Genomic DNA, 13,127 nt, shown 5'->3' with positions numbered 1-13,127 from the left:
GCAGACGCCAGAAGCTGAAGAACTACCAGCTGGACACAACGAGAGCTGGCTGGTGTGGAAATCTTTAAACAGATTACGATCAGGAGTTGGACGATCCAGAGACAGCCTGAAGAGATGGGGCTTCATAACAGAAGATACGTCCTGTGATTGTGGACAAGGACAAACCACAAGCCACATGCTCCAGTGCCTTTTGTGCCCTAAATCCTGCACGAAGATTGATCTCCTGCAAGCCACTCCAAGTGCCTTGGAGGTTGCAAAGTACTGGGCACATGTAATATAAATACAATTTGTGTATACATATGTACATATTTATTGATGTGTATGGCTACTGTAAATTTTACGATTCTGATTCGAGAATAAAGTGATGCATTATTAGGAGAGGCTGAAAGTGGTCTACACTCGACAGCCACACAACTCACACACACTGAGGAAGTGGGATATTGAGCGGAGGAGCCGGCCGCGGTAGCCGAGCGCTTCTAGGCTCTCCTTCTGAAATTAGGAAGATGATGAACTCTCTCAAGAATAAAAGTAATGAAAAAGTAACGTATTGTAGAGTAGCTTCACACCTTTGTAAAAATAATATAGATGGGATATGGAATTTATGGCATTTCCAGCAGCATAATAAAAGCTTGTTCTCAAGAAATAAGTGGGATTCTTAGCCACATATGTAATAGCTCTCTGAAGCAGGGTATTTTCCCAGAGAGGCTGAAGTGTGCCATTGTTAAACCAGAGCATAAAAAACGGGATACGTCTGATGTCAACAACTACCGCCCAATCTCTCTTCTGACTGCCTTATCCGAAATTCTTGAAAAAGTAATGTATTGTAGAGTAGCTTCACACCTTTGTAAAAATAAGGTTTTAACGAAATGTCAGTTTGGTTTCGAGAAGGGTTTTTCAACGGAAAATGCTATATATACTTTCACTAATGAAATATTAAATGCTCTGAGTAACCGGAAGTCACCCGTTGGGATTTTTTGTGATCTATCAAAGGCTTTTGATTGTCTACATCATGGAATACTTCCAGATAAGCTCAAATACTGTGGTATGAATGGGACACTGCTCAAATGGTTTAAATCATACCTAACTGGAAGAATGCAGAAAGTTGAAATAAACAGTTCACATAATATGCAAAAAACTGGAGATTTTTCAAACTGGGGAACAATCAAGAATGGGGTGGTGCCACAAGGATTGGTCTTGGGTCCTCTGCTGTTCTTAATATATATTAATGACTTGCCATTCTATATTCACGAAGATGCAAAGTTGGTACTTTTTGCCGATGATACAAGTATAGCTATCACACCCAACAGACAAGAATTAACTCGTGAAATTGTAAACGATGTTTATCAGAAAATCATTAAGTGGTTCTCTGCAAATGGGCTGTCATTAAACTTTGACAAAACACAGTATATACAGTTGCACACAGTGAATGGAATGAGACCATTCGATCAATAAATCAGTAGCTAAGGTAGAATATTCAAAATTTCTAGGTGTATGCATTGATGAGGGGTTGAACTGGAAAAAACACACTGAGGATCTGCTGAAAAGTTTGAGTTCAGCTACTTATGCTATTAGGGTCATTGCAAATTTTGGAGATATACATCTGAGTAAAGTACACTCCTGGAAATTGAAATAAGAACACCGTGAATTCATTGACCCAGGAAGGGGAAACTTTGTTGACACATTCCTGGGCTCAGATACATCACATGATCACACTGACAGAACCACAGGCACATAGACACAGGCAACAGAGCATGCACAATGTCGGCACTAGTACAGTGTATATCCACCTTTCGCAGCAATGCAGGCTGCTATTCTCCCATGGAGACGATCGTAGAGATGCTGGATGTAGTCCTGTGGAACGACTTGCCATGCCATTTCCACCTCGGACCTCAGTTGGACCAGCGTTCGTGCTGGACGTGCAGACCGCGTGAGACGACTCTTCATCCAGTCCCAAACATGCTCAATGGGAGACAGATCCGGAGATCTTGCTGGCCAGGGTAGTGGACTTACACCTTCTAGAGCACGTTGGGTGGCAGGGGATACATGCGCACGTGCATTGTCCTGTTGGAACAGCAAGTTCCCTTGCCGGTCTAGGAATGGTAGAACGATGGGTTCGATGACGGTTTGGATGTACCGTGCACTATTCAGTGTCCCCTCGACGATCACCAGTGGTGTACGGCCAGTGTAGGAGATCGCTCCCCACACCATGATGCCGGGTGTTGGCCCTGTGTGCCTCGGTCGTATGCAGTCCTGATTGTGGCGCTCACCTGCACGGCGCCAAACACGCATACGACCATCATTGGCACCAAGGCAGAAGCGACTCTCATCGCTGAAGACGACACGTCTCCATTCGTCCCTCCATTCACGCCTGTCGCGAGACCACTGGAGACGGGCTGCACGATGTTGGGGCGTGAGCGGAAGACGGCCTAACGGTGTGCGGGACCGTAGCCCAGCTTCATGGAGACGGTTGCGAATGGTCCTCGCCGATACCCCATGAGCAACAGTGTCCCTAATTTGCTGGGAAGTGGCGGTGCGGTCCCCTACGGCACTGCGTAGGATCCTACGGTCTTGGCGTGCATCCGTGCGTCGCTGCGGTCCGGTCCCAGGTCGACGGGCACGTGCACCTTCCGCCGACCACTGGCGACAACATCGATGTACTGTGGAGACTTCACGCCCCACGTGTTGAGCAATTCGGCGGTACGTCCACCCGGCCTCCCGCATGCCCACTATACGCCCTCGCTCAAAGTCCGTCAACTGCACATACGGTTCACGTCCACGCTGTCGCGGCATGCTACCAGTGTTGAAGACTGCGATTGAGCTCCGTATGACACGGCAAACTGGCTGACACTGACGGCGGCGGTGCACAAATGCTGCGCAGCTAGCGCCATTCGACGGCCAACACCGCGGTTCCTGGTGTGTCCGCTGTGCCGTGCGTGTGATCATTGCTTGTACAGCCCTCTCGCAGTGTCTGGAGCAAGTATGGTGGGTCTGACACACCGGTGTCAATGTGTTCTTTTTTCCATTTCCAGGAGTGTAGCTTACCACGCCCATTTTCATTCTCTGCTTTCATATGGCATCATATTCTGGATTAACTCATCGTTGAGTAAAAGAGTATTCATTGCACAAAAGTGTGTAATCAGAATAATTGCTGGAGCTTATCCAAGATCATCCTGCAGACACTTATTTAAAGAGCCAGGGATCTTCACTGTAGCCTCACAATATATGTATTCACTTATGAAATTTGTTATTAGCAATCCGAACGAATTCAAAAGTACATGGCTACATCACTAGGAGAAAGGATGATCTTCACTACTCAAGGTTAAATCTAACTTTGGCTCAGAAGGGGGTAAATTATGCTGCCACAAAAGTCTTTAGTCACTTACCTAATAGCATCAAAAGTCTGACAGATAGCCATATAGCACTTCAAAGGAAATTAAAAGAATTTCTGAATGGTAACTCCTTCTACTCATTAGATGAATTTTTGGATATAGTAAGTGGGCAATTTCCCCAACACCCACAAAAAAAATTTAAAAATATTGAGTGTCATGTAATATTTTGTGTATTGTAATATCTGGCATAGACACCTTTTGTTAACCTAACACGTTCCACATCATTACGAAGTGTCGTATTCATGACGTATGGAACGAGTACTAATCTAATCTAGGCACTTCAGTCCAGAACCGTGCTGCTGCTACGGTACAGTTTCGAATCCTGCCTCGTGCATGGATGTGTGTGCTGTCCTTAGGTTAGTTAGGTTTAAGTAGTTCTAAGTTCTAGGGGACTGATGACCTCAGATGGAAAGCGTTTGACTCAGTGCTCCACTGCAGACTCCTAACTAAGGTACGAGCATATGGGATTGGTTCCCAAATATGTGTGTGGCTTGAAGACTTCTTAAGTAATAGAACCCAGTACGTTGTCCTCGATGGTGAGTGTTCATCAGAGGTGAGGGTATCATCTGGAGTGCCCCAGGGAAGTGTGGTAGGTCCGCTGTTGTTTTCTGTCTACATAAATGATCTTTTGGATAGGGTGGATAGCAATGTGCGGCTGTTTCCTGATAATGCTGTGGTGTACGGGAAGGTGTCGTCATTGAGTGACTGTAGGAGGATACGAGATGACTTGGACAGGATTTGTGATTGGTGTAAAGAATGGCAGCTAACTCTAAATATAGATGAATGTAAATTAATGCAGATGAATAGGAAAAAGAATCCTGTAATGATTGAATACTCCATTAGTAGTGTAACGCTCGACACAGTCACATCGATTAAATATTTGAGCATAACATTGCAGAGCGATATGAAGTAGGACAAGCGTGTCGTCTTCGGTTCATTGGTAGAATTTTGAGAAGATGTGGTTCATCTGTAAAGGAGACCGCTTATAAAATACTGATACGACCTATTCTTGAGCACTGATCGAGCGTTTGGGACCCTTATCAGGTCGGATTGAGGTAGGACATAGAAGCAATTCAGAGGCGGGCTGCTTGATTTGTTACTGGTAGGTTTGATCATCACGCGAGTGTTACGGAAATGCTCGGGTGGGAGTCTCTGGAGGAAATTTAGAGGACCACCATTTGAGGCTGACTGCAGTACAGTTTTACTGCTGTCAACCTATATTTCGCGGAAAGACCACAAAGATAAGAGAGATTAGGGCTCGTACACAGGCATATAGGCAGTCATTTTTCCCTCGTTCTGTTTGGGAGTGGAACAGGGAGAGAAGATGCTACGAGGGTTGTTTTTTAAGTAAGGGCCGTTCGCGCGTATAGTCCCGTAGTTCGCGCGGACGCCGCAACAAGCGACCGCGCCACTTGCCGGCATCCTTCCCGTTCACACTGATGCAAGTTGCAGCTCTGTAGCTGACGTGTACGCACCGCTGTGCTACTTTACAATGTTTACGATTATTGAATCGCCAGCCGCGTGTGAGATACGGTCAGTGATACGTTTTTTGACCGCGAGAAACGTATCGCCTGCAGAAATTCGTCGTCAGTTAACAGAAGTTTACGGCTCGAATGCAATGAGTGAAGGTAAAGTGCGTCAATGGGTTAGAGAGTTCAAAAATGGCCGTCAAAACGTCCGTGACGAAGAACGCTCAGGCCGGCCCTCTGTGATCACTGACGATTTGGTGGCTGCAGTCTAAACAACGATTCGTGAGGACAGAAGATTCACAATTTCCACTCTTTCTTTGGAATTTCCACAAGTTTCAAGATCGGTTTTGTACAAAATTGTGTCTGAAAACCTAAAATATAAGAAACTGTGTTCTCGGTGGGTACCCAGACTCCTCACAGACGATCACAAAGGGAAGGCATTTGCCACTTCATTGGACTTTTTGATTCGTTACGAGGAAGAAGGGGATGACATGTCGAGTCAAATTGTCACTGGAGATGAAACATGGGTATCCCGTATCACTCCCGAAAGCGAGCGACAATCGATGGAATGGCGACACACAACCTCACCCGTCAAGGTCAAAGCCAAACAGACGCTGTCAAAGCGTAAGATTATGGCACCTGTGTTCTGGGACCAGCGCGGTGTTTTGCTAGTGGACTTTATGCCACGAGGAACGACAATCGACTCAGATGCCTACTGTGCAACTCTAAAGAAGCTCCACCAAGCAATTCAAAACAAAAGGCGCAGCATGCTGACAAAAGGAGTTTTGCTCCTGCACAATAACGCTAGGCCTCACACCTCTCAAAAGACTCGGGATTTGATTGATTCTTTTGGCTGGGAAGTTTTGGACGATGCACCGTACAGCCCCGACCTCGCTCCTAGCGATTTTCACCTTTTCCGGTACCTGAAACACCATCTTGGCGGGCAGCGCTTCAACGACGACGATGAAGTGAAAGCGGCCGTGAACTCTTGGCTGCCGGAGCGGGCGGCCGAATTCTTTGAAGAGGGAATTAAAAACTTAGTTGTACTGTATGACAAGTGCTGAAATAAACAAGGCAACTATGTAGAAAAATAGGTAAAAGCGTGTAGAATCAGAAAACAAAAATTTTTTTACAAAAGTATTTGTATCTTTTTTTAAAAATAAAAAACGGCCCGGTCCCAGAACACAGTTGCCATAATCTTGCGCTTTGACAGCGTCTGTTTGGCTTTGACCTTGACGGGTGAGGTTGTGTGTCGCCATTCCATCGATTGTCGCTCGCTTTCGGGAGTGATACGGGATACCCACGTTTCATCTCCAGTGACAATTTGACTCGACATGTCATCTCCTTCTTCCTCGTAACGAATCAAAAAGTCCAATGAAGTGGCAAATCCCTTCCCTTTGTGGTCGTCTGTGAGGAGTCTGGGTACCCACCGAGAACACAGTTTCTTAAAGTTTAGGTTTTCAGACACAATTTTGTACAAAACCGATCTCGAAACTTGTGGAAATTCCAAAGAAAGAGTGGAAATTGTGAATCTTCTGTCCTCACGAATCTTTGTTTCGACTGCAGCCACCAACGTCGTAGTTGTGGTACGAGGTACCCTCCGCCACGCACCATAGCTGATTGCGGAATATGTATGTAGATGTAGATGTTAAGTCCCATAGTGGTCAGAGCCATTTGAACCATTGAGCGGAGGAAGAAAGCTCCCTCCAGCTAGGGATCTGCTGGCCCCATTAGCCTGTGGCAGCTGATAGCACTGTACCTCTGACTGTCTCCAAGTTTTGAGCCGCTGCCGGGTGTGTGTGTGTGTGTGTGCAGGAGTACCTGCTGGGCGACCGCAGCTTGGGGGCGGGGCCCGTCGCCTTCTCGCTCATGGCCAGCTTCATGTCGGCCATCACGCTGCTCGGCGTCAGCTCCGAGAACTTCGTGTACGGCGCACAGTTCATCGCCATCAACCTGGGCTACGGGCTGGTCACCCCTGTGGCTGCCTACCTCTTCCTGCCCGTCTTCTTCCGCCTCCAGGCTGCCAGCGCCTACCAGGTATTATATCTCTTAAAAAAAAATAATGTAACTACAGTGGAATGTCAGGTCTTAAATGGCTACACAGGATAATTGAAATGGCCTGGGAGTCAGGACAGGTTCCATCAGATTGGACAAAAGCAGTAATCACACCAATCTTTAAACATGGAAACAGAAAAGATTGTAACAACTACAGAGGTATCTCTTTAATCAGCGTTGTGGGTAAAATCTTTGCAGATATTGTTGAAAGGAAAGTGCGAGTATTAGTTGAGGACCAATTGGATGAAAATCAGTGTGGGTTTAGGCCTCTCAGAGGTTGTCAGGGCCAGATCTTTAGCTTACGGCAAATAATGGAAAAGTGTTAAGAGTGGAACAGGGAATTGTATCTATGCTTTATAGATCTAGAAAAGGCATATGACCGGGTTCCTAGGAGGAAGTTATTGTCTGTTCTACAAGATTATGGAATAGGAGGCAAACTTTTGCAAGCAATTAAAGGTCTTTACATGGATAGTAAGGCAGCAGTTAGAGTTGACGGTAAATTGAGTTCATGGTTCAGAGTAGTTTCAGGGGTAAGACAAGGCTGCAACCTGTCTCCACTGTTGTTCATATTATTTATGGATCATATGTTGAAAACAATAGACTGGCTGTGTGAGATGAAGATATGTGAACACAAAATAAGCAGTCTTGCATATGCGGATGACTTAGTTGTGATGGCAGACTCGATTGAAAGTTTGCAAAGTAATATTTCAGAGCTAGATCAGAAATGTAAGGACTATGGTATGAAGATTAGCATCTCCAAAACGAAAGTAATGTCAGTGGAAAAGAAATATAAACGGATTGAGTGCCAAATAGGAGGAACAAAGTTAGAACAGGTGGACGGTTCAAGTACTTAGGATGCATATTCTCACAGGATGGCAACATAGTGAAAGAACTGGAAGCGAGGTGTAGCAAAGCTAATGCAGTGAGCGCTCAGCTACGATCTACTCTCTTCTGCAAGAAGGAAGTCAGTACCGAGACTAAGTTATCTGTGCACCGTTCAATCTTTCGACCAACTTTGTTGTATGGGAGCGAAAGCTGGGTGGATTCAGGTTACCTTATCAACAAGGTTGAGGTTACGGATATGAAAGTAGCTAGGATGATTGCAGGTACTAGTAGATGGGAACAATGGCAGGAGGGTGTCCACAATGAGGAAATCAAAGAAAAACTGGGAATGAACTCTATAGATGTAGCAGTCAGGGCGAACAGGCTTAGATGGTGGGGTCATGTTACACGCATGGGAGAAGCAAGGTTACCCAAGAGACTCATGGATTCAGCAGTAGAGGGTAGGAGGAGTCGGGGCAGACCGAGGAGAAGGTACCTGGATTCGGTTAAGAATGATTTTGAAGTAATAGGTTTAACATCAGAAGAGGCACCAATGTTAGCACTGAATAGGGGATCATGGAGGAACTGTATAAGGGGGGCTATGCTCCAGACTGAACGCTGAGAGGCATAATCAGTCTTAAATGATGATGATGATGATGATGATGATGATTTATTTTGAGGAAACACTCTCCTGGTAAATTTGTTTGTCCTTTGATTTATCGTGATCTGTTACTGATTTTCAGTGGAGTTAGTTTTTACTTTTAGCTTTCAAAAAAATACAAAAGAGATATAATAAGCAAAATAATGAATTTCGTAGGTTGCCAATTACGTATTATATCTGGTTTTATCGAGCGCCAGGCTCCCTACAAATTACTGTAAATGCAATAGCGTAGTATTACTCAGCTCCAGTTCACTATCACAGAAAATGGACAAGTTTTAATAAAATTATTTCACTGGAATACTTCAGTTAATCTCACTGAATATTTTTACATAATTTCTTCCGCTCCGGCTATCAGACATTGTGCTGTAAAAAAATATTTTTAAATGTACCGCGTAATGGCGGCTAATTGTTAACAATCAGAGATCACTGTTACTCGCTCTGCAGCAGCTGGAAACATGCTAAATAATTTTCATTAGATATTCTTTTCATAAGATAAATGTGGCGTAGGTTCTTGAAATAACACACGGAGATCACTTTATACTAATATATTCTTACTAGGACACAGTTTACACCATTAAATATTTGCAATTAGGTTACGACAGAAACAAATGCTAGCGCAGAAGAACAGCTTGCGTGCCTTATTCCAGCTAACACCAGAGCGAACAGAACAAAACAGACTAGACAGAAGAATGAACATTGCATTGTGTTTTATACTCTTACAGAGATGATAATACTTGTTTTAATTACCTACACATTATAAGCTCATACACTAAAAATAATGTCTTTTCTGCATTTATCGATATATATTGTATATTTTTACAGTCAAATCAATGATAAATCAATGTTTGCAATTGATTTTTAGTCACATACAGTCATTTTTATTTATGTTTCACCTCGATAATGGTGAATATTGCAAAAGGGATACTACACAGGTAACCATTCAGCTCTCCACCCACGTGTGCAGTGCCGACCATCAATCCTCCCACTGCCACAGACGTGCTCTCTACATTCTGTGCTGAGGGCAGCTTTTGTTTCGGCTGTAGGGGAGAGTGGGGCACATTGAACCATAAAAAATATTTCTCCATGTTACTCATCCAATAATTTTATTACACAGTTGTGATTTACAGTTGTTACAGTTCAATCATTCAAGTAGCAAATGGCGTTATATGATTGCATTGTCATTAATTGTTTTTTAGCTGCAGGCCTTTGAAGAAAATTTGGTAAATGGTTCATTGTGCCCCACATGTGCGGTACAATGAACCACATTAAACAGGTTAATTGAAAGAGCCTATTTAGCATACAAAGTAAGTGTAAATATACTTAAAACATAATGTGTACATATATTCCATGTGTGAATCATATAATTACATCTGTTACAATCATGTTATTTATTTTGCAATTACCGAACATCAGTGGACTCGAAGCTGATTCCAGATTTGAAATATGATTTTTGTCTCTTTGTCACACCATCAGTAGCAGGTCGTAGGAGCACATAAAGTATGTTGCTATCTGGAACAAAACCTTCATCCTTTACCTAATTTTTTCTCCTGCTCCACAGAAAATACCTTACAATTGTCACAGTTTGGTGTCAATCTTTCTCTGGAACCACATTTAATGCCTTGAACATATCAATGAAGAATTGGGTAAGGTATTAAATGAGATTTAGCTGCTTGGTGAACTGCCATGCCCTTATTAAGAACATCGCGTACAGCTTCTTGCATAACGTAATGGTCAGTGTTACCTCTGTTCGTCTTCCTGCGATATGAAAGAATCATCTTCAAACCTGATAATATAAAACAGGACTGCTGAACGTCTGTGATTTAAAAGCCTTAAATTCCTACACATATGTTTTACCCATGCTAAGGAAACAAAGACAGAGTGCTTGTATTGGACACTTAAAAGATTCCTGCGGCACAACGAACCATGGCTCATTGTGCCCTGGGAGAGCTTGGTTCAATGTGCTCCAACAGTACATATTTCAAACAAGGCTTATGTGAGGTTATGTATGAGCATTGTTAATATTTGAAGATCTATATCATTAAAATACAGTATTGATATTGCTACAATGACTTACTTTGTCTAAAATTTGGTGACAAAGGAGTGAACAAAATTCAATCTATGTCCCCAAAAATTATTTCACTGTCGCGAAACTAACATATCACCACTACAACACTAATGGCGGGAACTAGATACTGCAGAAAACAAGTGTCAGTTGGTAGAGCAGTACTGACAACATATGCACAGAGGAAAAAATAATTTACCACCTTATACTGAAATTATGCTACGTGATTCATTGTGCCCCGTGGTTCAGACTGCCCCACTCTCCCCTACTGCTCGCTAAGTGCTGGTACCTGTGCTTATAGCCGGTGTGCCGGCCATTATGCAATGCTTACCTGGTTTCTTGAAAAGTAATAGCTGAAAAAATTTGATACAGGGTGGCGCACGAAATGTGTTACCAATAGTTTCTTTCACAATTTACGACGCACAATAGATATCCCGCTGGGATCTCTACAGCAGTACCAGCTTGGAAAAACAAATTAATTACGGAATGACGTGTAATTCACGATATTGCCGCTAGGAGACTAGTAAGCAGCAATGGCTGACAATGGAAGACTGACGACACAGCAACGATCGGCAATTGTGTTACTTTTTCGTGAAACGAAAAGTCTTGTTGCGACTCAGAGGTGTTTTCGACAGCAGTTTAACAGACGATGGGTCCCTTGCAAGAAGACCATCCACAGGTTGTACGATAAATTTGCACAGGAAGGAACAGTATTGGAAGCGAAGCGACCTCGTCGTGAGCCTGTTTGTTCACCGGAGAATATTGAAGCGGTACTAGTTGCTGTACAGAGAACTCCCGGGAAATCGTGTAGAAAGGCAGCAGTGCAACTGAGAATATCCAGACGCTCTGTTCAACGCATTCTTAAAAGTGACCTCCATGTGTACCCATACAAGATGACCTGTGCACAGAAGATCACTGAATAACACAAGCAGAAGAGACTACTGTTTGCTCACTTCCATACATGGCTACACTCCCTACAAATACTTTCAGAAACGTCTTCCTGACACTCAAATCGATACTCGATGTTAACAAATTTCCCTTCTTCAGAAACGCTTTCCTTGCCATTGCCAGTCTACATTTTATATCCTCTCTACTAGGACCATCATCAGTTATTTTGCTCTCCCCAAGTAGCAAAGCTCATTTACTACTTTAAGCGTGTCATTTCCTAATCTAATTCCCTCAGCATCACTCAAGTTAACTCGACTACATTCCATTATCCTCGTTTTGCTTTTGTTGATGTTCATCTTGTATCCTCCTTTCAAGACACTATCCATTCCGTTCAACTGCTCTTCCAAGTCCTTTGCTGTCTCTGACAGAATTACAATGTCATTGGCGAACCTCAAAGTTTTTATTTCTTCTCCATGGATTTTAATACCTACTCCGAACTTTTGTTTTGTTTTCTTTACTGGTTGCTCAATATACAGATTGAATAACATCGGGGAGAGGCTACAACCCTGTCTCACTCCCTTCCCAACCAATGCTTCCCTTTCATGTCCCTCGACTCTTATAACTGCCATCTGGTTTCTGTACAAGTGGTAAATAGCCTTACGTTCCCTGTATTTTACCCCTGCCACCTACAGCATTTGAAAGTGTGTCAACATTGTCAAAAGCTTTCTCTAAGTCTAAAAATGCTAGAAACGTAGGTTTGCCTTTCCTTAATCTAGCTTCTAAGATAAGTCGTAGGGTCAGTATTGCCTCACATGTTCCAATATTTCTACGGAATCCAAACTGATCTTCCCCAAGGTCTGCTTCTATCAGTTTTTCCATTCGTCTGTAAAGAATTCGCTTTAGTGTTTTGCAGCTGTGACCTATTAAACTGATAGTTCGGTAATTTTCACATCTGTCAACACCTCCTCCTCCCTCCACTCCCCACCCCCTCCATAACTTCCTCCCACCCCTGTCCATCTTCTTCTGCTCCCCCTCTATGTTTAGTAAAGTCCATACTTTTTCCTCCTCCCCATCTCTCTCTCTCTCTCTCTCTCTCTCTCTCTCTCTCTCTCTCTCTCTCTCTCTCTGTGTGTGTGTGTGTGTGTGTGTGTGTGTGTGTGTGTGTGTGTGTGTGTGTGTCCGTGTGTGTGTGTCCGTCCGTCCGTCTGTCTCCACATTCCTCCCCCCCCCCTTTATGTCCATTTCCGTTGAATGTTCAGCAGTGTATAGTGAAAAAATCTGATGTAAATACATCATCATCTTTTGGAGATTTTTGGTAACAACTTTCTCCTTTATACATTACATATGTATTCATGGCAGTTATATGAGTCAAGCGGCACGATATGGAAGGTTGAGAAGGGAATGGAACATGGTTGTAGCCTATCCCCTATTTTATTCAATCTGCATATTGTGGAAGCAGTAAAGGAAACAAAAGAAAAATTAACAGTAGGAGCTAAAATCTGTGGAGAATAAATAATCTTTGAGGTTTGCCGATGACTTTGTAATTCTGCCAGACACAGCAAAGGACCTGGAAGAGCAGTTGAACAGAATGGATGGTGTCTTGAAAGGAGGATATAAGATGAACATCAACAAAAGCAAAACGAGGATAATGGAATGTAGTAGAATTAGGTCGGGCGATGCTGACGGAATTACATTAGGAAATGAGACACTTAAAGTAGTAAAGGAGTTTTGCTATTTGGGGAGCAAAATAACTGATGATGGTCGAAGTAGAGAAGATATAA

The 13,127-nt window shown here is 43.3% G+C and overlaps 1 protein-coding gene across 1 annotated transcript in view; it reads left to right on the top strand.

Moving 5' to 3' along the window:
* The window catches only part of LOC126427310 (putative sodium-dependent multivitamin transporter), a 143,641-nt gene that overhangs the window by 58,016 nt on the left and 72,498 nt on the right, over positions 1–13,127 (top strand). Inside the window, exon 3 of the mRNA XM_050089614.1 lies at positions 6,674–6,895. Coding sequence (XP_049945571.1) covers positions 6,674–6,895 — 222 coding nt within the window. The remainder of the gene's footprint in view (positions 1–6,673; positions 6,896–13,127) is intronic.

This window comes from Schistocerca serialis, chromosome 11 (genome assembly GCF_023864345.2).
Source record: "Schistocerca serialis cubense isolate TAMUIC-IGC-003099 chromosome 11, iqSchSeri2.2, whole genome shotgun sequence".
Taxonomy (NCBI): Eukaryota; Metazoa; Arthropoda; class Insecta; order Orthoptera; family Acrididae; genus Schistocerca; species Schistocerca serialis.
Note: the sequence above shows the minus strand (reverse complement) of the source record. Positions and strands in the feature narration are given on the sequence as shown.